General features: G+C 34.1%; 1 protein-coding gene across 1 annotated transcript; it reads left to right on the forward strand.

Annotated features, from left to right (window-relative positions):
- The first annotated feature begins 1,550 nt into the window (after positions 1–1,550).
- LOC143081633 (fatty acid-binding protein type 2-like) lies at positions 1,551–25,831 on the forward strand. Its single transcript, XM_076257405.1, has 4 exons — positions 1,551–1,702; positions 13,737–13,912; positions 14,230–14,343; positions 24,720–25,831. The coding sequence occupies exons 1-4, from the start codon at positions 1,627–1,629 to the stop codon at positions 24,771–24,773; spliced, it is 420 nt and encodes a 139-aa protein (XP_076113520.1). The 5' UTR covers positions 1,551–1,626; the 3' UTR covers positions 24,774–25,831.
- The last annotated feature ends 679 nt before the right edge of the window (positions 25,832–26,510 follow it).

Raw genomic sequence — 26,510 nt, forward strand, 5'->3', positions numbered from 1 at the left:
ATAGAAATATGTGAATTCGATGATTATTGCCCGTGAAACAACTTATAAGTATGAAAACTCTACAAAGACTGATTTTACAATTAAACTGAGTTCCCGTATGGTCTTCAGCACCAAGCAAAACATATACATGTATACCACATAATAAGTATGTATGCTGGTTCATATTCTGGATGCTAGTCTTGGCTCCTTTCCAATAAAAAAAATCTTTGGTTACATCTTCTGACATCAGACTCGGACTTCTCTTGAACTGAATTTTAATGTGCGTATTGTTATGCGTTTACTTTTCTACATTGGCTAGAGGTATAGTGGGAGGGTCGAGATCTCATAAACATGTTTAACCCCGCCGCATTTTTGCGCCTGGCCCAAGTCAGAAGCCTCTGGCCTTTGTTAGCCTTGTTTTATTTTAAATTTTAGTTTCTTGTGTACAATTTGGAGTTGAGTATGGCGTTCATTATCACTGAACTAGTATATATATTTGTTTAGGGGCCAGCTGAAGGACGCCTCCGGCCCGGGTGCGGAAATTTCTCGCTGCATTGAAGACCTGTTGGTGACCTTCTGCTGTTGTCTGTTCTATGGTCGGGTTGTTGTCTCTTTGGCACATTCCCCATTTCCATTCTCAATTTTATTCATGTTAAACCCTTCTCTGTGGTTAATATACCGTGCATAAATATGATGGGAAGAACTAGCTTAAAACCGATTTTATTCTTACTAAATATATACTCGTGCTTTGGTCACTGGAGGATAGTACTAAATATATACTCGTGCTTTGGTCACTGGAGGATAGTTGTCTACAACATTTCCTCATCTTTAAATAATATATTTGCTCGTTAAAGGATTAAGTGAACAAGGGTGAAGTTTACCTCTAGATTAATGCATAAGGACTTCAGACGGGACGACTGTCAGATTCACTGACTAGCGTAAACATGGTAAACACTGTTAGGTTTAAACGATATATAGCAATCCAATTACACCAAAAAATCAAAGGACATTCAGAGGAGAACATTCTCTTCAGCTTGTTGATTTCACAAGCATCTGAATGCTTCAATGCGGATATGAAACCTTGCATTAAAAGAACCGTTGATTTCTGTGTCATTTGATCTCTTCTGGAGAGTTGTCTCATTGGCAATCATACATCTTATTTTTTTATAACAACAAAAAACGGTGATATGTTTTACTGCACCATGTTATAGGACTCATCTTGACTTTTAAGTCAATCACATTTAATACGTATATTTAAGTTTCTTATTTTGTTTTCATTACATGATTGAGAGGTGTGTCAGAACAGCTTCGATCAATAATGAATACGCACTTGTATTTTTCCATAGATTTTTTTTTGTCAGCCGAAATATAAAAGAATTGAAGAAATACTATTTGTCAGTATTTTACACATGTTAAACTCTTAGGTATTAATAAATACATTTCTTAATCACGTAAAGGTTTAACATATGTGTGTAGTAACGACGAGGCCATAGTTAATTTGAACCAGGCAAGAAAGATATATTTAAATACACATTAAGTGCGTTAACACTCAATATTTACAATAAATCATACGTTTTATAGCTGACTGTTGTAGAATTTACGGGTGTAAGTGTGTATTAAGGGCAATCCTATTTAAACCATCATAAAATGGCTCAATTTATAGGAAAATGGATTGAAGATGGAAATTCCATAACAAATTATGATGAATTTTGTAGAGGAATGGGTAAGAAATTTATATATTTTGATCAGCTAAATTATTCCCAATAGATGTTCTGTCGTTGAAACCTACAATTGTTTAACTAGTCAGTGAATCTGATAGTCGTCCCCGTCTGTGCTACTGAACAGAATGACTTTATCTTTGGCAATCGTTTTTATAACGTGCGAGTGCACTGCATTTTGGATCTTTGAGCCAACTACTTTTTTCGACATGTTGAATTGCGACTTGTAAGGATTATACATAGCACAGCGTAGAGTGCATTCTTGTTTTTAATGTTTTCTAGCTGTAATTCAATAAGGTCGAGGAAGAATTGTCTGATATTTGGTAAGAAAAATTATACCATTTATGACGTAGATATCAACATAAATCGGTGTGTTTTATATACCACAATGATCATCTGAAGTCCTTATGGGTTAATCTAACAGGTAACCTTGTTTGAAGCAGAGCCATTTTTATACGACCGCAAAATTTGTTTGGATTCGTATAATGCTATGATATCGTCGTCTGCGTCGTCGTCGTCGTCGTCGTCCGAAGACACAAATGACAATGGTTTTGAAGTTCATTTAAACAAACTTCAAACCTTGGGGAATGTTTTAACGTGATAAGTAGCTTTCCAAAACTAAATTTGAAATGAGAAAATAGGGGTGGGGGCAAAAACGGGCCTTACCGTACTCTGTCCTGTGCCGTATAGGGTTTACGTTCGACCTCTACTGTCGTATCAGGCTGCGCTCAGCAAAACATTTTATTACCTTTTACAAAGATTATTTGTCATCTAATTAAATGGGGAAAATATAACTTACGCCTTATTGTAGCTTTTATATGTATATATATGTATATATATACAACTCGTCTAAACATCAACCCAACAATGTTATAGATCTTCACATTTGCTTTCGCAAATTTTTTGTTCTTCCCTTGCCGGGATTCGAACCCATGCTACTTAGATATCGTGACACCAAATCGCCTGCACTATAGCCGTCCCGCTAGACCACACGACCACCTGGGCTTCACTATAATAAAGCTTTCGGTGGCCGTGTGTTACCTTTCCTCGTCAGTTTTAATCTAGCGGCGTACTACAGTGACGTCGCGCAAGATACTGGTGACAATTTGAAGGTGATTCGAGAAAAATCGGCGAAAAGGCTAACTGTCCGTTTAGGACGCAACAATTTGCAGAATCGCTAAATAATTTTCGTTACCCAATCTAATGGCAACAAAATATCTGTTTTTCATGATATTTTTTTCACGAATAGGTTTCGATTTGAAGCGCTAAATTTTATGAAATAGGCAATTTTGCCGTGTAATGCGTAACATTGAACATTGAGATCTCCAAACATTTTTGAGAATGAAATATGGATTGAGTAGCCAAAGGTAGTTCTCATTTGGAAGGAATTAAGAACCATATGTAAAGTTTTGAATTACATAATTTTACTTACATATATGACGTCATACATGTAGAAAAATGACGTCATAGCAACTTTTTGATCTTGTAATGGTGACAAATAATCTAGACTCCAACTTCAAACTTTGAAGATCAAATTCATATACTGAAGGTAATTTTAAAAGGATATCGTTTATATTTATAATTTATAAATTACAAACATTTCTGTTTAAATTGGTACCAAACTTTTTGAGTTTACTTGTTTTAAAAAAAAACTATTGAAAAAATTTAAAATCAGAAAAAATGTCCCGTATCATCTGAAATCCAAACAAATATTCCATTTTGACGATTTCGGGATCTACGATGTATCGCGATTAAATCAGAAGAAAAATACTGATACAGATTTCAAAAATTACAACAAATACTGAACATGATAATATAAATACTGGCTGTTTTTATATTTTATCCTTTTCGCAAATAAAGAAAAGAAAAATCAGAAAAAATGTCCAATGAGACAAAAAACGTCGAAAAATAATGAAACGTCATATTTCACACAGAGTCAATACGCAAAAGAAATTATAAGAAGAACTTGTAAAGAATCGATCTCCAAACATGAAACGATATGGGCATGTTTTTGCCTTAGGGAGCTTCCATTTGATTTTTAAGGGGGGGGGGGGGGGGCTAGAATGAAATTTGAAAAAGAGGGAGGACAGGGGTTTTGAGTGTAAAAAAAAGGCAGACAGGAGTTTCGAGTAAAAAAATAATGAATAAGAATGGAAACGGGGAATATGTCAAAGAGATAACAAACCGACCAAAACGTAGAAAACAGCTCAAGGCCACCAATGGGTCTTCAACATGCGAGAAATCCCGCACCCAGAGGAGGTCTTGAGTAGGCCCCGAAATCCTAATGTATACTAGATCAAGAAAATGGACGCCACTCTTCACTTCGAAACACAGAGATGAACTAAAAGTAAAAAAATATAAAAGACTAACAAAAGCTATAGGTACCTGACTTAGGACAGGCGCGAACTGCGGTGGGGTTAAAAGGGCAGGATGAGCAGTTGGCAAACAAACCCAGGATAAACTTGTAAAAAAAGGCAGGACCAAATATAGTGAAAATAAAAAGGCAGGACCGAGATAACAACTAAAAAAAATGCCGGACAAAATTTTTCATCCTAGCACCCCCCCCCCCCCCCCCCATTAAAATCAAATGGTTGCTCCCTTAATGAAATAAAAATATTATTCTATATTAAAATTCGTAAAAAATGATTTGACTTTAGGAAGTTCTGGAACAATCTAAAAGAAGAGTTACCATATTAGATAATTTTCGTAGACAAAACAAGAGGCACCAATCCCTTCAAACAACCGAAATGATCTCTGGTGTTTCAGGAGAATGATTAGTTCCAAAAAAATAAAACACGAGACAAAAAAGACTCATATTTAATTATTGAATGTATTTATAAACCAACAATCAATTAAAATAATCGGACTTAAAAAAATCAGACCAAAATTTTGTGTACATTCAAATATAAATATGCTTTCAGAAATATGAATAACAGAAAAAAAAGTAAACTTTCGGCTAAGGAAATACTTATTAGGAACAGAGAACGAAAAAGGCTTCAGAAAAATGAAACGAGTAGAAAATCTTATGGAAAGTTGTACAAGAATAAAGAGAGCGAGACAAAAACATATAGTCAAACGATTAATGCAAGAAAAAAGAGAGAACAAAGGGAGAAATCTAAGAAAATAAATGAAAGAAAACTGAAAAATAAAATGAATGTCCGTAAACACAGAGGTAAAAAAAATGTAGAACTTTCATCAATGTCACTTGTTGTACCAGAAGGTTCAAATGTTTTCAAAAACAGAATGGAAAAGGCCAGAGCCCTAAGAAAATTTAAAGAAGGTTTACCAAAATCTCCATCTAAACGATGCGCAGTTATATCGACTTATTTGGCCCGCAGATCCCCTCGATCGCCAACAATAGCTAATCTGAAACATTCAGTTTCGCCAGTTGAAATGGCCGTCGTTGCAGATATTCAAGAAATAATAAAATCTACAAAATTAAAGCGATCTAAGAATGCACGTTCGGTAATGAATTCTGTTACTGCATCAATCAGCGGGGAAAATTTAGCAAACTCGAGAGGTAAAATTAAACTGTGTAAAAATTTAGGTTTGCCAGCAAGAAGGGTTGCTGGAGGCCAGCGTATTAGGTCTAGAATTCTTAAAAGTGAATCGTCTGCATGGGCTCTTACGCAACAGAAAACAAGAAAAGATTCCATTTCAGAAGAAACAAAGAAAACAGTTTATAACTTTTGGCTCTCTGATGGCATATCACACCCGACCGGCAACAAATCCGATATCAAAAGAGAACGATTGGGACCAAACTTATATACTTCGCATATGACACACGTGCTGGAAAAAACACAAACTGATGCGTATTTAGATTTTGTCGCCAAATATCCGGAAATTAAAATTGGACAAAGAGCATTTGAGAAACTTCGACCGTTTTTCGTAAGACCTGCATCTGAAAAAGATAGAAATACATGCTGTTGTAGATATCACGTGGAAGCAAACCTTGTTTTCAAAGCATGTATGAAGTTCAGAAAATCGTGTGACAGGGAAACCGATTCGCAAGAAAGTGACTATCCCGTATTTGAGAAAATGTCAGACCTTATACATATTACGCTATGTCCAAAAGTAAATGGATTTTATAGAAAAAATTGTCTTGACCGAAAATGTAGCCTTTGCGGAGTTGGTAATTTCAAACTTTCACCCAACGAATCACAGTCGTCTTCAACTGTTGAATGGCAAAAATATGAATATATAACTGAAAAATCGAAGGGTAAAAATGTAAGGCGCCGACTGACCCTGATAAAAAAGAAAACTAGCGTAAACGAAATGTTTCTCAATTTAAAAAAGCTTCTCGAAACTTTCCCCGCTCACCAGCACCGATCAAACTGGCAAAGCAATCAACTTAAAAGTCTTGTTCAGAACTTGCCAGTCAATCATTGCATATGCATCCACGATTATTCGGAAAATTATCGCTGTGTCGAGAAAGAAGAAATCCAATCCAATTACTTCCAAAGAACTGAATGCAGCATTCATGTAACCGTCATGCACCGACACGCCATTTTAGAATACGATGGTGTAGACAGTACAGAAGAATTTCCGGAAATAATTACGGAACATTTTTACGTAATTTCCCCGGACCTGCAACATGATAATGATTTTACAAAATATGTCCAAAAGAAAGTTAAGGAATATTTAGATTCAATATCATACACAGTTGATCATATGCATGAATTCACAGACGGTTGTTCTAGCCAATATAAATCGCGGCACTGTTTAGGAAGTTTATCTACTGCCATCCCTGATTTCGGATATAAAACATTCCATAGAAATTTCTTTGAAACAAGCCATGCAAAAGGGCCTCAAGATGCCGCGGGGGGATTTATAAAAAGACAGGCGGACATATCTGTTCTACGTGGCAATACAGTGATTCAGAATGCGAAGGATTTATTTACGTTCTGCGAAAGTAGCCTTAAAAAGCCAAGAAGTGCATTATTTAAAAGAAGGGTATTTCGATATGTGGACTCAATTGATAGACACAATTCCAAAATATTTAAGCCGATCCAGCAAAATAGACAAATACATCATGTTTTTACTAGTACATGTAATGAAATCATTGTTTCCGATCTCTCTTGTTACACGTGCGATCAATGCATTTTGGGGAATTATCTTAACTGTTTAAATGTAGAAAATACCGGGGTAAAGAAAACTATTAAGCCACGCGAAATAACACAAACTTCTAACGAAGAAGAAGTAGCACAAGACACTGACATTCTTTCAGAAGACATATCAGATTTGGTATCCATAAACTCTGTTGTGGCTGTCAAAACCGACGATGATAACTTTGACTATTATTTAATGAAAATTTCCAAAGGTTCACACGTATTGAATTCAGCAGAGAGTGACAGCTGGGGTGCTACATATCCCCCTGGATTCGAGGTTTTCCGGGGTCATTATTATGACAAAATCAGTGACAATGATCCGTTAAAATATAAACTTTTAAAGACAAAGACTGCTTTGGTACCGACGAAATCTCTGCTATACATACTTGCTGATGTAGATGCCTCTTATCGTATAACTATTTCAGAGGACACCCATCTAGACATTCTTTCTGTATTGGACAATTTGGATTGAAATAAGAATTAAATTATAAAACATCATGCACTGTTGTTTAGCCACTCATAAAATATTTTAGTAGACCTTTCCGATTCAAATGAAATGATTCAACGTGGCTCTGCTTATAATTAAAAAATATAAAATATATATATATATATATATATATATATATATATATATATATAAGTACGTCTGAGTCAGTGACAACCCTACAACAGATGTATCCATCGGATCGCCATCAATGATGGTGATACATGGCTGTGTACATAATGTATATACAACTCGTCTAAACATAATGTTTAGACGAGTTGTATATATATATATATATATATATATACATTTTTCGTTAAATAAAATATACATGAATATCTTTACTGAAAAAAAATATTCCCATGAAAAAAAACCTGAATGAATCAATGCTTACACATTAGAAATCACATTAGAAAAACGTTACGTAAAAAACAAGAAAATAAGACGGCTTTTTGCTATATTTCCGACGTTACGTTATTATCACCAGTATTTTGCGCGACGTCTGTACATGATATATAAGGTATGGAGATGTTATTGTTACAGATCAGCTCAATTATCTATTATAGTAAAGCCGAGCCTACAAATTAATGCAAGATAAACAGTCACAGAAAATAATTATATTTATAAGTACGTCTGAGTCAGTGACAACTCTACAACTGATATATCCATCGGATCACCAGCAATGATGGTGATACATATGTATATACAACTCGTCTAAACATCAACCCAACAAGGGTAGATCTGTAAATTTGCTTGCGCAAATTTTTTTGTTCTTCCCACGCAGGGATTCGAACCCATGCTACTGAGATATCGTGACACCAAATCGCCTGCACTGTAGCCGTCCCGCATTGTTTTATCTTGATTAATTTGTCAACAAAAGTAATAGAAACTGCATACAAAAACGTTCGTTCAAACTTCAAGCGTCAAGTCAAATTCATCAGTGCCCTTGCTTGCTACCGACTAATACACACACACCATTTGAATCCCGTGATTTTTTTATCAGCTTCTATGAAGTGAATAACATAACTGATTTGTCTGACTTTCTGACAAGTGTACGCACGACCATTACAAATCTGATCTTTGTGTGGTTCGCGTGCTGCTCATTGTTAAGTTCTCTCTATATATAGCTATGTAGGGTTTGTGGACTTGTTGGTATTTTGTTTGATGTTATATGGTGTTGTTAGTTTATCGTTATATTCCTTTTGGATATCTGCAACTTAAATTGTTCGTTTGATAAATGCAATAAAATCAATCAATATGCAGTTGTCTTTTGTTTCTGAAGATATAATTTCCGTTGAAGTCTTTAATAGAGTAAATTGTATGGATCGTGTATTTCATTCTTTTGAAAGCTATGATTTTATACACACACTTGTCTCCATAATTAATCCATATAATCTGTTTGAAATAAACTTGGTAAAATAATTAAAACAGGTCTTGATATATCAGGTTGGCTGAATTCATCTTTGTACTAACAAACGGTCGTTTCTTAGTTATAGAAGATATACAAAGCATTTTCCTGGACAGGGAGAATTAAGGTAAAAATTCATATCTAGTCATATTGGTACTTCCTGCACATCTATTATGCACATGATGACGTTAAGCACGGTATTGCGTCTCAAATGGTAACGTCAATTTCTTGCGTTTTACGGCGATTAATGATTATTTGGGATAAGTTTTTTTATTTCGCTTGTAATTTTTGTTTTGCATATCAATATGGATACTTCTTAATGATTAGTTGTACTGAATATGCATGAAATATTTCCCAATGAAAGTAACGTAAGCAACAAACAACAAAATATATCGTATTTGGGTAATGCATAAATCTATATGAAATTAGAAGATATACGGTATGATGAGTGCCAATGAGACAACTCTCTACCAGAGACCAATTGACATAAAACGTAATAAAATGCAATGTTTCCCCATTTAGATCCGAAAAGTAGAAAGATGTAAATGTATATTTTGCTTTACTATAAAAAGTTTGTCGGGAATTACAAGTTAAACGGGTCTTGCTTATAAAATTCAATTTACTAATAGCGGTACAGTTAGATTAAGAAATGAAACGATTGTCAGAAATAAAAGGTTAATATTATAATTCATCTCATATATTTACAAGCTTTGTATGATGTGGAGAGGTGTATATAGCCAATGGCACGCTTTAGGCCCAATTTCATTTTTACTTTCAAGTTCTATACATATGAATCTTATTGCAGAGAAATAAAAAAAATCGAAGTTTTACGCTTCCCAAATTTGAAAATTTGAAAAAGAGGATTTTTTTCACAACTTAAGAACCTCATCTAAACGAACAACCCCAGTCATCGGATTTTTTTTAATACTTTGTGGTCTTATTGATAGTATCTGACCATCAAGAAAATTCTGTCTGAGGAAATATACAGATGATCCACCATAAATAGCGTACCCCGAAAAGACAACGTTGAAAACGTATGAAAATTGTCCAGTGGACAAACTTGCAAGAAATTTCATTTCTTTGAAAACGAACTCGTTTTGACTACGCAAATTATTGAAAACTATGTAGCTGTTTTGCAAAGTTAACGCACAATTACGGAAAAGCACTATGTAGCATGCAACTAATCTAATTGTTCAATGAATAGCGTCGCAAATGCCAATTTATTTGTAAAAAGCGGCTAAATCCAACATTGGACATCTTGCAAGAAATTTGCCAGAAACCGTTGCATTTTTATATGATGTGTGAGTGCTGCAAAAATTCGATTCTGATATGGTCTATGTATGTACATTTGTGAGCATAATTCACACAAACGAAATATCATATAATCTTATATTTTAAAACCTATAAATTTTGATAACTTAACATTTTCCAAAATCTGACCATAATGACCACTATTTGTTTTTACCAAAAAATAGCGTTGATCGTTACAGGAACGCATATTCAGTAATATTGTAATACTTTATATATAAAGCATATCATTCATTCGAATTTTCGTGGATATAACACTGTTTTGAAGAACACAAACACCCCTGCTAAAGTTATTATGCGTATAGTTTGTTACGTCTGACACGCATATTTTTGACGTTTTGTCAATATGTTGTCCTTATTTTAGACTATAGTAAAGTCTGATAAAACAATTTGCACTTTTTTTCGAAATAGTATTTACCTGTCTAGTCTATGGATATAAGTTTTATATATCTTAACTGATATGATTTTATAGAAAAGCTGTTTATTAGTGTGAACTTGTTGAATACACAGTATCGACGCAATAACGTGCGTAACGTCACATCTTATCATTGACCTTTATTCTTTATTATAATGATTTTTCTTTCAAAAAGCATTCAAGCATAATTTTGTTTGCACTTGTCAGGAACCTGATGTTAAGTGGTTGTCGTTTGTTGATGTGATTCATAAGTGTTTCTCGTTTCTCGTTTATTTTTTATATAGATTAGATCGTTGGTTTTCCTGTTTAAATGGTTTTACACTAGTAATTTTTTAGCCCTTTACAGCTTGCTGTTTGGTGTCAACCAAGGCTCAGTGTTGAAGGCCGTACTTTGACATATACTAGTTTACTTTTACACGTTGTGGCTTCGATGGCGAGTTGTCTCATTGACACTCATTTCACATCTTTTTATATCTATTGACTTTTATAGCTTACTATAAGGTATGGGGTTTGATAATTATTGAAGACCATACAGTATCAAACAGTAGTTTACATAGTCTCTGATGGAAAGTTGTCTTATTAATAATCACACCTTCTTATATCATAATCGAAATTTTACAATGATAGCAGTTATCGGAATACAGCTTCAAAGGAAGGACCGGAGGAGCTCATAAATTTAGCAATCAACCACTCGCATGACTTCGGGTAGCTTTGGAGAGCTGACGACTTTGCTTCGAAAGTTTATCTTAATATTTATTATTTATTATTATTAGATTATTAACAATATTATTGTTGATAATCTAGAGTTCATTCAACAGCCATGTTGAATGTTAATGCATGTATCCAAAAGAGCCATAAAGTAGCTTGATACAGAAAAAATAATTATTATAACAGTCAAAATTTTCAATCTTTTATTTTAATAGAGATATTTATTTTTTACACAAAGAAAAAATTGAAACTAAAAAAACAAGATCATTTGAACTTTACCATCTGTAACTGCCCTTTTTTTGAACATGTGTGTTCATCTTGCTGTACCCAATGGTTAGTACATTTCGAAATGTGTATGCTTTGCCAAAAAAATATCTAAAGGAAGCGTAACTTTGCATTTACACAAAAGTTACTTTTAAAGGAAACCAACTTTAATATTTAGATAACTTTGAACCGGTTCACTTTGAAGTCGTTTACAACAAATTAAACAAAACAGACATTTATTAGACATTATATATATGTACCTCACTTCCAAGTTTATAAATTTCACTCGATGAAAACTCTGACGTATTTCAAAAACAAGGATTAATGGCGAGATGTGTTACAATGGTATTTCTTCCGATGATGTGACAATTTGGTACAAAATCTTTGCCTCAAATGCTGCCAATTTAAATTAAACTATGTCATGAGATTTCATGAAACATATTAGAAGATCATTGCAAAAACAGTCCTTGACCTTTAGAATGAAATTCAAAACAGTTTGACTGTGGCCATTGATTGACACATTAAATTCATCCATTGACTGGGACAATTTGGGTGAACGTTTGTATGTAACGACCACTGCTCACTATGTACTTTTTAAAGACACTTAAACTATGGGGTCACCAAAGGTTCTCGACACCTTAATAAAGTAATTCGAAAAATTAATCAGAAATAACACGATGTTTTGATTTATATCAATTATATAAATCAAAACATAAAGGTTATTCCTGATTAATTTTTCGAATTATTTTATAATTAAAGGCGATAAGAAACCTTTGGTGACCCCACAGTTTAAATGTCTATCGTAGGTACGTCGTGAACAGCGGCGTTTTGCATTTGCGCCGATCTGCATTTCATTTGCGCCAATTTTTGTTTTCATTTGCGCCGATTTTTTACAGGTAAATAACATGTTAATTACAGGTGAATCGACATAAGAAGATGTGGTATGAGTGCAAATGAGACAACTCTCTATCCAAGTCATGTTATTTTTTCATTTAACATTATAGAACTCTTCCTTTAGCCAGCTGTACACTATATTCACATACTTTAAAATAAAAAAGTAAAATCCTTAGATAAAATATACCAAAATGACGAATTGAAAATCTATTTACAGCATTCAAATCCATAAAAACGGAATACATTAAAATCTTAAATCTGTTCTTGCAGAGTATTTATAGGCAACACATCTAATATATTCCTTTCTTGTGATTTCGACTCTTCTATATTTGTCGTAATTGCCAATAACGAAGTCCATCTTTAAATTTCTTTGTCTGGCTTACGTACTTATGTGTATAGCCGTCGAAGGTTAAAGAATTGACTCCTAGGCTCGTTGCAATGTGCAATTTGCACATCGTGTTACAGCTAGGATCAGAACAATATGAATCAAAATTAACTAAAACCTATGTTTATAACCAGATTTTACCAATATACCTTAACGGTATAGTACATGAACAAGTATTAACTTACCTGTAAATCCAATTAGGGGCAAATATAAAATCGGCGCAAATGAAAAAATAAAATCGGCGCAATTGAAAGAATGAAAATTTTAAAAATCGGCGCAAATGTCATACGCCCGTGAACAGTGGTCGTTACAGACAAACGTTCACGTAAATTGTCCCAGTCAATGGATGAATTTAATGTGTCAATCAATGGCCACAGCCACACTGTTTTGAATTTCATTCTAATCCCCAATATTTGATATATATTTATGTCCTTGTTCAATTAAGTGGTCATCCTGTTTGTGTCTATGCAAGTAAGTGAGTAAATTTTATTTAGAGTTGGGCATGATATGTACAAATTAACATAGTAAGCATGAGCTCTGTAGAGCTCTTAACAGACTTGATATTTAAAAACGAATAACAAATTATAAGCACATTTGACCATGTTGACAGACACGTACAAATAAAACACATGCATTATATAATAGCTATGCTGTTACTTTTTTATTGTTTGAGTTTGACCCAACCACGTTTTGTGGTTATACCAAGTCGGTCTTCTCTCACCTAGTGTTGTTTATATATACACTTATCATAAGTATTTCTTTTAGTCTTTGGTTGTTGGTCTGATTTCTTTTTTAAAAGGGGTCTGACAATGGTGGTGGTGTAATGTTTTTTAGGGGTTCATTCTATCCTTTAATGTATTACTACATTACATCAGTGTAGCTAGCGGAATACCATAGTTTTTTTCTACCATTATTTGTCTACATAGAAAATGACGCATAAAAGTTAATATAAAAGATATGTAATTTGAAACGTTTTAGGTTCTCATATACCCTGTACATCCATTAGCGTAAGCTGAAATACAGAAAATGAAATACACTAATGAAATATAAAACTTCGACATGTAGGTATGTCTGATGATATGATAGACCAACACAGAGGCTCAACATCAGTCTTGGAATATGAACAAGACGGAGATAACTGGACATTAAAGATGTCATACAGTGGTTTACCAACCAAAATATTCAAATTCCAACCTGGGAAAGAATTTGAGACGACAGGTTACTATGACGATGTGATGAAGGTAGGAAAAGAAAATAACATCATGTTTGAATGTTAATGACTTTATAATGACAGTGAAAACTGGGATTTAGTATTAGAAAAAAATGCTTATCCTTCTTTACAAGTTCAATAAGGATAAACAATGTTAAATATCCAGTTAACATATTAAAACAACGTTCTAAAAATTATACGCATAATAAAAGTTACAAGTTATTTAGTAGCAATACTTTTAAATACGTTTTCGTCCTGGGCAGCATGATATGTTCCATCTAGTTAAGTAACCAACAATCAATTAATCAATAAATCAATCAAATTTTTATTAAAAATATTGTCTTGTAGCTTATGGTAACATTTGAATCAGACAGCAAATGTGTGGTCGTTGAGAAATGTGAAATGATGGATTATAAGCCATTTACAACTACTCGAGAAATTAAAGGCGATTTAATGTTAACAGTGAGTATCTTTATTCTTTCATCAAACCGTTATCATATAAAATTGAGAATGGGAACGGGAAATTTGCCAAAGAGACAGCTAACAGCATAAGGCCACCAATCGATCTTCAACACAACGAGAAAATTCCACACGCTGAGGAGGGCTTTAGCTAGCCCTTACAGAATAATATATACTAGTTCTATAGTAATGTGTATAATGACTTTGATGGTGTACAATCAATAACTAGCATAGAACACAACAATGAACATACAAGATAACCATTTAGTTCAAAAATAAAAAAGTAAATAGAGGAAAGCTGTAGTCTGAGAGAACATGATTTATGTGTTAGTTGTAATTGGTTGTTCTAGCTTTCAGTAACAACGTTAACCTTTACTCATAGTTTATATCATTCTGTACTTATTTTGTTATCTATGCTTGTCTCGTTGTCACCCATACCACATCTTTGTTTATATTCATTCCAAATATGATGACTCAATATAAAAAAGAAGATGTGGTATGATTGCCAATGAGACAACGATCCACAAGAGACCAAAATGACACAGACATTAACAACTATAGGTCACCGAACGTTCTTCAACAATGAGCAAAGCCCATACCGCATATGCAGCTATAAAAGGTCCCGAAATTACAATGTAAAACAATTCAAACGAGATAACTAAAAGGCCTTATTTATTTAAAAAAATGAACGAAAAACAAATATGTAACACAAAAACAAACAACAACCACTGAATTACAGGAGTGATTCTTACGGTTTGTTTTTTATTGTTTTGATACACTACTGTCCCGGGTTAATGGAGGGTTTAACGCGCACAAACTTTACAAAACCCTGTCACATTTTTGTGTCTGTTTCAAAAGAGGGACGAAAGATACCAGAGGGACAGTCAAACTTATAGATTGAAAATAAACTGACAACGCCATGGCTAAAAATAAAAAATAAAAACAGACAAATAATAGTACAGAAGACACAACATAGTAAACTAAAGAATAAGCAACACGAACCTCACCAAAAACTGGAGGTGATTTCAGATCAAGTCAAGTCAAGAGAATGTAATTGAATGGTTGTTGATTGTTGTTGTCTGTATGACTTTATTAGTATGCAATTCAACAGTGTGGCTGTGGCCATTTATTGACACATTAAATTCATCCATTGACTGGGACATCGATTTAATAATGTGTAACGTGTACACAGGGTAAGCGTGTCTATTTCTATTTAGAATGTGTTCGTTACCAGTTTGATACTGGATCCAAAACTGTTCTATTTACAAAATATATAACAAACAATCTTTATTTATAAATTAACGTCAATGAACCAAAATATGTACAACTGCTCTTTGCAATCTCTAATAAACTAGCTATAAACAATTCTACTTTAATATATATATACAACTGGTACGAATTTGTCCTAGGTCAGGAACAAACTTGTCCTCCTGGTACAATAATGTACCCTACACGTTTACACACTTGTCTCTGTTCTGTTGGTACAATTATGTACTTTACAAGGTGGTCACACAGACTCACACTTGTCCTATACGGTACAATACGGTTCAGCTTGTAAACGTACAAGTCCGTATTTATTACAGGCACCAACCTGTTCTTTATTACATTTAGTAATATTAACACAACATATAATATATAAGAGACAGCGATCTCGAATATCTACGTACCGTACTTCAGGTCTTCGTCTTCAAACGTATGACAATCGACCCTGAGCTAGGAATCTCTCCTGCTTATATACCCCAATGGTAGCCGTACCATTATTATAGGAGGGGTGTTCTTCCAAAGTGTCTCATTACTCGTATTGACAGTTTCCTTTGGAACACCCCTTCACGTTTGACCTGACCCAAAGTTTACCCGCGAAACATCCAATTCTTTACTATGTTTTATTAAAGTATACATACAATGCATAAAATAAGGCTTATCCCGAACTGTAACCAATGTAAACAATCTAACCGTAGATTCAAAATCATCACATAACCCACGCCTCAAAAACACATGCGTCCCGCATGTCTAAAACTAACTTTAAAACAGATAAAACATAGAAGTACTATATACACATTTTTGTTCATTTAAATATACTAAAACTTTTAACAATGTAATCTGCCATCCAAGCTGGTTTTCGCCTTGTGCGGCGCCCTTCGTGACTACTTTCTTGTACATCTTCATCAAGCAACGTTGACTCATGAACAGCAACGTCTTGAACATAAGGAGTCTCTATAGGGTCGTTTTCAGCTGTATCATTTTCAGTGTCTAAGGGAACAAAAGTGTTATTATCCGATTCTGTCCTTAATGTCTGTTTGTTCTTTTTCTTAAGTCTGTCGACATGTATGACTTGTGGTTTTCCTCTGTATCCACAGTCAACTTTATATGTAAGGTCACCATATTTGTCGAGAATTTTGAAAGGACCTTTCCAGAAACTAGTCAATTTTGAAGACATCCCAGGTTTCTTTACTGGGAAATAGACGTATACCTCATCATCTTTTCGGAAATTTTGATATGACAATTTGAGGTCATGATAGTGTTTCTGTCTTCGCATTTGCCCTTTTATTTTGTGGGAGATTTCTAACTTTTCCTTAAGCTCCAAAGCCCACTTATGTGCAGGAATATCTTTAACTGATGGTGGCATTTCATACATGATGTTTAAAGGGGTTGATAGTTCCCTACCTAACATGACTATTTGGCCTTTGTCCAGTCGTCTCGTGCTCGGATGCCCTATATGCCATCATGACAAAAGGAATGTATTCATCCCAGTCTCTCTGATTTTGTTCCACAAATGAACTTAACATTGTTGCAAGAGTCTTATTAAACCTTTCCACCATACCATCAGATTTAGGATGATATGGAGTGGTGCGTGTTTTCTTGATGTTTAAAATACGACACATCTCTTGAAACAACAAACTTTCAAATTGCCTGCCTTGATCTGAATGTATCCAATGAGGAACACCAAATCTTACAATAACTTCTTCAACAATAATCTTAGCTACAGTTTTAGCTTCCATATTTGGCATGGCAAAAGATTCTGTCCACTTTGTGTAGTAGTCAGAAACTACCAATATATATTTGTTACCACTCTCTGTTTCTGGCAACTCACCAAGGATATCTGTAGCTATCCTTTCCATTGGCCCATTTGATTCAACTAAAGCCATCGGAGCTCTTTTGGACTTTTGTGGACTTTTTCGTTTTGCACATTTGTCACATCCGTTTATGTAAGTCCTGACGTCGTTTTGTAACCCTGGCCAATAATAAGACTGTCTAATTTTTGCCAAAGTTTTATGGATACCCAAATGAGCAGAACATTTATCGTCATGTGAAAATTGTAAAACCTTTTTGCGTTCTGATAAAGGAATGATAGCCTGTATTGTTACAATTTTGGTTGCAGGGTCTTCAAATAGTCTGTAAATAAGTCCGTCTCTTAACTCTAAGTTGTTCCATTGATTCCAAAGTGATCTCAAGAAAAATCCCTTATCAGAAATATCTTTGTAGTCAGGACGTTCGTCCGTTTCTACCCATTCTGTCACTATTTTCAAGTCATGATCATTATTTTGAATTTCCTTTAAAGACAGATCATGATCGTCACTGTCATCATCTTTGTCATTACTATCATCAAAATGGGTGATAGCATTAACAGTGTCATATTGGTCTTTAGTCTCAGTCTCTTTTTCTAAACCGGAATGATAACCGCATTGTTTACATGGAATGCGACTAAGTGCGTCTGCATTCCTATGTTGCACTCCTGGCCGATGTTGAATTTGCATCTCAAATGATCCTAATGTCTCTATCCATCTAGCTATCTGTCCTTCTGGGTTCTTAAAGTTAAGTAACCACTTTAATGATCCGTGATCAGTTCTTACCGTGAATTTTCTATCGTAAAGGTATGGTTTAAAATGTTTAACAAAACAAACCACAGCAAGCAACTCCTTGCGTGTCACACAGTACTTTCGTTCTGATTTTGAAAGTGTACGACTAGCATAAGCCACAACATGTTCAAGTCCTTCATCAGATTTCTGAGTCAGGACAGCTCCGACTGCCAAATTGCTTGCATCAGTATCCAAAATGAATTCTTTGTTAAAATCTGGATATGCAAGAACTGGTGCGTTTATTAAATTACCCTTTAATTGATCAAAAGCCTCTTGGCAATCTGAAGTCCAAACAAACTTAGTTTCTTTCTCTGTAATTTTGTGTAACGGTTTAGCAATGTAGGCAAAGTTTTTGATAAATTTTCTATAGTACCCACAAAGACCTAAAAAGGAACGAACTTCAGTTATATTTGTAGGGGTGGGCCACTCTTTTACAGCCTTAATCTTGTCAGGGTCGGTTGATATTCCTTCCTCAGAGACAATATGTCCTAAGAAACGAACCTTGGTGGTACACAAGGTGCACTTCTTTGCCTTCAGCTTTAAACCAGCCGATTTAAGCCTAGCAAAAACGTCTCTTAAATTATTAAGCATACCATCTAGTGTTTCTCCAAAAACGATTATATCGTCAATGTAAACCAGACATGTCTCCCACTGCAAACCAGCTAGTATGGTTTCCATCAATCGCTCAAATGTCTGTGCAGCGCAACACAACCCAAACGGCATGACCCGAAATTGAAATAAACCCCTTCGCGTTTCAAAAGCGGTTTTGTGTTTGTCATTTTCGGCCAGCTCCACCTGCCAATATCCTGAACAACAGTCCAGAGTACTATACCATTTATTTCCTGCTAAATGATCTAACGAATCATCAATCCTCGGTAAAGGATACGCGTCTTTATTAAGGGTCACACTGTTTAAGCGTCTATAATCTAAGCAAAAACGATAACTGTCGTCCTTTTTCTTTACTAAGACTATCCCTGCCGCCCAGGGACTGGGATGGTTCAATAATCCCTTTTTGTAACATTTTGTCAAGGTTGTCATTTACTACCTTGTTCAAATGATAAGGTGTACGACGAGGTGGTTCTTTAAATGGCCTTGCGTTTCCCGTATTGATTTCGTGTTTTACGAGATTGGTCCTTCCCAAGTCAACATCAGAAGAAGCAAACAAGTTCTGATTTTCTATCAACAAAGATTTAACTTTTTGTTTGTCTTTCGAAGTCAATTCATCTGATGTCCTGTCTAACAGATCTTGTAAATCTGGTCTAAGTCCGTCATGTTTCTGTTCATTTGAACTAATATTACCATCTAGTACTTGATCAACACCAGCCATTTGGGCTATAGTTGTACCAGGATAGATTGTCTTAGGATCTAGTTCTGTGTTCATTAATCTAACAGGGACTTTTTCGCCTGACCTTACCAGCGTTCTAGCAGTTAAAATGTAGTCTTTCCCTGCATGCTCATTTGCTTCTAACAAAGCATTGTCAGCAGGTAACTTCTGACCTTCTGCTAAGCAAACCGTGCCATTAATGACAATTTCTGACCTTGGCGGTATGACAACCGCTTCTGAAGCAACCACTCGGTAACAGCCTATTGATCCCTGAAAACACAAATCTACCTTAAAATCCCCAATACAAAAGTGCCCATTCTTAACATCAATTAAACAATTATGTCGTTTCATGAAGTCTAAACCAAGTATACCGTCAACTTGCAGATCAGTCACAACAGCTTCAGTTTGCAACATATTTGGACCGAAATGCAGATTGAACCTGCCTTTTCTACGAAGCTCTAGCGTATTGCCACACACTGACCTAACAGTTGTCTTAACTTCGCTTAGATATGATTTATTTAATGGAGTCAACATATCGTATAACTTGGAAGATACCAATGTCAAAGTTGCTCCTGTATCAACCACAAACTTGGCTTCAATGTCTCCTACATTTAGTTTGACATACATACCAGTGAAGATGCTGTTGTAACCGCACCTTCATTTGTCTTACGGTTATTTTGTTTCCTAGTTTTCATTAATGTTTTTACAGACCCATCCCCCTTATTTCCATTATAATTGTTCTGATTTCTTCGGGGAAGGCGACAGTCCCTTGCTAAATGACCAAATTTGCCACAATTGTAACAACCCTTATTTGTCCTCTTACTTTGGGTATATCTCGTTTTAGCATAATAAGGTCCCTCATTTGTACCACTAGATTTTAATTTTGCCATTTCAGTCGTAAGAGTACTTAGACTTTTCTCCATTGTTTGCATCCATTATGCAATGTCTTTCGTTGCTGAGTCACTTTTTGTAATCTTTTCTTCCCTACCTAACTCGTCATCGTTCAAAGTTTGTCGTAAATAACCTCGTCCCTCTCTTACTTTATTTTCGGCTTTATTGTACGCCTCTAGTTCAACAGCAAGTCTTACGGCATCATTTAAACCTTTCGGTCGTGATTGTTTTATTCTGAGTCGCATTTCCGAATCAACGAGTGCGTCAATAAACTGCTCTTTTCCGAGAGTTTCACGTACGTCCAATGGGGCAGTAGGATATGCCAAGTTGGACAATCTCCGAATTGACTGGCCTAATTCGGGCAGTGATTCGCTGGCTTTTTGACGTCTCTCTTTAAACTGAACTCTATATAACTCAGTTTGACTAGAAGGCGCGAATCGCTCTTCAAGTGCGCTGACTAAATCAGAAAAGTTTTGTCTTTTCTCACTTGGTAAATCTCCAAGTACAGCTTGTGCCTGTCCCATTAACGATACCGCTAAGTATAACCCTTTTCGATTTTCCGACCAATTATTTACAAGTGCACACATTTCAAAATGGGACAAATAGTCTGTCCATGATGTGCTACCGTTATAGTGACATGGTTTAATTTTCACACCAGAATTATCTGTGTTACCAGTATGTCGGTACTTTAATTTGTCAGTTTCGTCTATTTCCCTAATGTAACTATTGTCTATGGGTAAAGGCAAAGTATCCCCTTCCCTCAAATCAATTTGGGAAAATTTTACAGTTTTGTACGTATTCGGGTTGTTGAATGTTGGTAAATCAACATTTTCATTATCTCCCTTTCTTGACAATGAGGACCCTCTTGATCCCAGACCCGAATCATCTCTTGATACAATATTATATTTTTGACGAACACCTTGATCTTTGGGTGTTGACGAAACAAAACTATTTCTATAAGTTGTTCCTTCTTCCATATCATATATTTGTTTTGTGTACTCGTCGATTGTATCATCAAAAGGCATGTTTGTACTTTAATTTGCGGTTTAACCATGCATACACAATATAATAATGTCAACACAATGTCAAAAATGTACAATGTAATAAATGTCAATCAAAAAATATTGCCTGTACCACTATCGATCGTTAATCCCAAATGTAAATAATAATCGTAACTTAACCGTGGGAAATTTAAAACGTGAACAGGACAATTTTGATCTGTGCAAAAGTGAACAGTTTGAACAAAAACGATCTGTGCAAAAGTGAACAGTAAATTCTCACAAGACAGATTGGATATAAGTTTATAAGATGATCAAATTTGGATATTTAATCTTTCACTATGGATTTAAAAATGAACTATTTGGATCCCAGCGCTAGCCACCAAATTATGTAACGTGTACACAGGGTAAGCGTGTCTATTTCTATTTAGAATGTGTTCGTTACCAGTTTGATACTGGATCCAAAACTGTTCTATTTACAAAATATATAACAAACAATCTTTATTTATAAATTAACGTCAATGAACCAAAATATGTACAACTGCTCTTTGCAATCTCTAATAAACTAGCTATAAACAATTCTACTTTAATATATATATATACAACTGGTACGAATTTGTCCTAGGTCAGGAACAAACTTGTCCTCCTGGTACAATAATGTACCCTACAAGTTTACACACTTGTCTCTGTTCTGTTGGTACAATTATGTACTTTACAAGGTGGTCACACAGACTCACACTTGTCCTATACGGTACAATACGGTTCAGCTTGTAAACGTACAAGTCCGTATTTATTACAGGCACCAACCTGTTCTTTATTACATTTAGTAATATTAACACAACATATAATATATAAGAGACAGCGATCTCGAATATCTACGTACCGTACTTCAGGTCTTCGTCTTCAAACGTATGACAATCGACCCTGAGCTAGGAATCTCTCCTGCTTATATACCCCAATGGTAGCCGTACCATTATTATAGGAGGGGTGTTCTTCCAAAGTGTCTCATTACTCGTATTGACAGTTTCCTTTGGAACACCCCTTCACGTTTGACCTGACCCAAAGTTTACCCGCGAAACATCCAATTCTTTACTATGTTTTATTAAAGTATACATACAATGCATAAAATAAGGCTTATCCCGAACTGTAACCAATGTAAACAATCTAACCGTAGATTCAAAATCATCACAAATGTTTACCTTTTAAGTTATTTCCCCTAAAAATGCAGTGCTTACTGTCGCAAGTAATGTAGGAAGGAAAAATTGGACCGAAGTACATGTATACGGTTTCCATAAATAATGTGCAAAACTTTTATCATAGTATGTTTAACTTTCATGGTGCATATCATCTGTTATTTTAAAATTTCTATATCTTAATTCAACCCCAATACAAATATATCTGACACTCTGCAAGTAAATCGAAACATTTTTAACCTTGATTAATTTGAATAGAATTGTATTTTTCTTGGCACATAATTTGTCGAAATACACCCCTTCAATTTCTTGAATCTTGGCTTGAGAATTATTTCCCAAGTCTTCTAAAGTTGCTTGCTTAAATTGTTTAACTTCTGATATACATTTTAAAATAAAGTAATCTACTCTTGAATTGTCCGTAAAAACGGCTAATATAATCCCGGGTTTTATTAATTCAATGAAACGGTTTTCGTCGCTGTTTTGGATTTGTCTTTCAATTACCTCAATTTCATGCACAAGTTAATATTGACGAAAAGTTCCGGCTTCGCTAGTACATGTGGTACAGGAATAACTTTCAGTTATAACATGAATAGCAGGACAAATTGCAAGGTAAAACATTCCGTGGACTTGTATTAAGTCTTTTAATATAATTGGTGAATGCACCTTACTGAAGAGACTACTTTAAAAGATTTATTTTGAAGTCCTTCCGCAACATAAATTAAAATTCGCATTTTACATTTAGAGAATTGTCTTGGTGTTTCCAATTTGTCTTTGCAAAAGTTGAACAAAGTTCATGTAATGCGATTTAATTTCCCTTTTCACGATTCTTTTAAAAAAATCGATAAAAGCTATTAACGATCAATAAAAATTGCAAAATTTAACCTGTGTCGAATCTACTGTATGTCCCGGTCGGAGTCTATACATGTAGCAACATGCACTATTCTTTTTTTTCGGCAGCCATCAACATCTTTTTCCAAATTTCACCAAACGATTTGTTTTTAAAATTATCATGAACATTTAATTGAAACTTTAGGACATGTAACGTCGGAAATTAGCGTTTTTCGGATTTTTCGACGTTTTTCGACGTTTGGACAAAATGGCTACCGTTTTGTAATGTGTTGAAAAAAATTATTCCTTAAAGACCCAAATATGTAGTTAATAAGAAAAGAATTTTGGCATTTTGTACTCTTCGTGTATCTAACTTTTGTTTTGATCAATTATAAATAACTTATTGAAATATCAGTTAAAAATACGCGTTAACTGCTTTGAAAAATGAAATATCAACTTGGACAAAATGGCTACCGCTTGAAAAACGACTGTGTAGAGAATATTTTATAAAATCTGCAATATTTGAACTCACGAACAATGAGGTAAATATTTGTACTTTTGGTAGATGTTGTTATTGTCTTACTCTTTTTATTCGTTTTCCGCTATATCTACTTATAAAATTCACTTTCAGTCGTTAAGTTACCGAAAAACGTCGTTGGACATTTTTTTTATTCAAGCTTAATATGCGGACACCGAGTCAAATGAAATTTGGCAAAATAACGGCTTTAACGCCACAAAGAACCGACACATACTGTTGTTCCTGTCAAGTTTCCAGAAGATCAGAGAATAAGAAATATGATCACTATACATAAGAGTCAAAACAGTTTTTCATAAATTTAACGTTGGACATCCGTTTTTTTCACATAGCTTTGTTATTTTAATCCTCAAATATACTACTAGTAGATATTACTTAGTATATGATCAAGAGCTGTAAAAACATAATTTAAAACATATATTGAATTTGTTTTATAGTGGTTCGTGTTTGCTAACATTTTTACTTTGTTTTGGGGAGGAAATTTCGAAGATTGTGTTACAAATCCTATGGGTTGTAGGAACAGCGTGCGTAACGTTTGTGTTTATATTATGACTGGCGTACGTCATCTGTGTATAGTTTATGACTGGCGTACGTCATTTGCTTAGTTATTTCATATACTTCATAGATTAAAAAAGAGTCCACATATTGTTGTAGGTTCGGGAGATTATTATATGATCATGTTGTATAATATTTGTTATATGATGTGATAACCCATAACTCATATTTCTCTTCCATATTTTGCATTTTTTGTAGACTGTTGAACTTGAAAGTGGTGTAAAAATGACGTCAGAGTTTAAAAGAGGTTGAAATGACAGTGGAATGTTCATATTACAGTATTCGGATAGAGACAAACACCAACTGTTACAATATATACCTGTACTGTAGCACATAACAACGATCTGAACTGCAAATTATTTTTGTTCGAAGTTTTTCTTCCAAATTATTTTAACTGATTTTAATATATTATAAATTACAATTCATTTTCTTGGCGATTTCTGTCTGTGAAACAAAAATTGATTCACTTTCGAATACTAAATAGAAGGTAAAGTTCTAAATGTACGAGTACTAGCATTCAACATTCAAGAATGTTTTGTGTAGTGACATGGTTAGCACTGATAATATTTAGATTTAATGCGCCATTTATCATATTTGTGCGTTTTTTTTAACTGTAAAACAAGAACAAGCTTGACAGAATTAAGGTTTCAAATTAAGAAAAATACAAACCACCACATGATATTATAATACATATCGGTTTGTCTGATTTATTTATTATTTAAATCTTAATAATCTGAGGTTGAAATCTTTGAATTTCGGACCTAGTGGTCTTCCTTTCTAGTCCCTTGAAGCCATATTGGATTTTTTTTATTCAGGGTCAAATTGGTAAAGAAAGTACATTCTAAGCCTTAGGAATATTTCTTCATGTTTTTTTTTCATTCCACTTCATTTGTTCTTGAGATGGAATTAGATATGTATTTTCTGTAGAATTTCAATGCCGATATAAAATTTAACCTCAGCTTGTGTCATTTTAAATATTCATCGAATAAGAATTTAGAAAAAGTTATGGAAGTCGTTTACATTGACGAATTGGCAGACAGGTAAACAAATTCAGAAGTGCATGATGTCTTTGTATTGACCAAGCAAGTTAAGAAGGCAAATAATCCATTAAGAAAATGACGTATGCAAAGATGTATAATGTATTATCTCAATACTTTATTCGAGCAATTAAGATACCATACAATTGATTATTTGCCGTTTATAATATACAATGTACAATGTACTAAGTACAAAATGTAAAATATGTCAAACAACAAACATTTTTAATTTTGTCTCTTATATTTAGAAAAAATAAAACATTTTTTCGTTAATTGTTTTGTTATAAATAGAACTGTTGTTCTTATCGTTTGACACGATTGCCTTATTTATATCGGAGTTTTTGTAGCTGACTATACAATATGATTTTTGCTCATTACTAAAGGCCGTACGGTTATCAAAGTTGTTTTTACTTCCACGTTATTTGGAATCTTGAGGATATATGTCTTGTTGGCAATCTTTCATCATCTCGTTATGTTTACATGCTTCTAAACATAACAATTATAAATAATAATTGTAATATTGACATTGAATAATTTTGAGATTACATTTTTTTTTTTAATATAATGATACATGTATGTTGCTTATAAATTTATATTTAAAATATTTTCGTAGTTTGTACTGAATAAATTTCATTGGAATATAATAAAAAAAGTTTTCCTAGAAATATTTAAGAACTGAATGCTTCTTTTTGTAAATTCATTAGGATGTAAAAGCTCTGACCGAAGTATTTTTTTAATGAATCGCTTTCATAAATGTTACATTTCATTGTGCAATGAATGTTAATTTCAGAAGGACGCGAGATTGATGTTAGCCAATCAAAATAACGTATCTTAATGAAACATACATGCAATGTAATTATTTTCTTTTAGTCTTCCATTTTTCGTCAAATATTTTGTCGAGAATTTCTAGAGAACATAAAAATGATTAGTACTCGAGAAGTTACCTGGCGGA

Source organism: Mytilus galloprovincialis, chromosome 7 (genome assembly GCF_965363235.1).
Source record: "Mytilus galloprovincialis chromosome 7, xbMytGall1.hap1.1, whole genome shotgun sequence".
Lineage (NCBI taxonomy): Eukaryota > Metazoa > Mollusca > Bivalvia > Mytilida > Mytilidae > Mytilus > Mytilus galloprovincialis.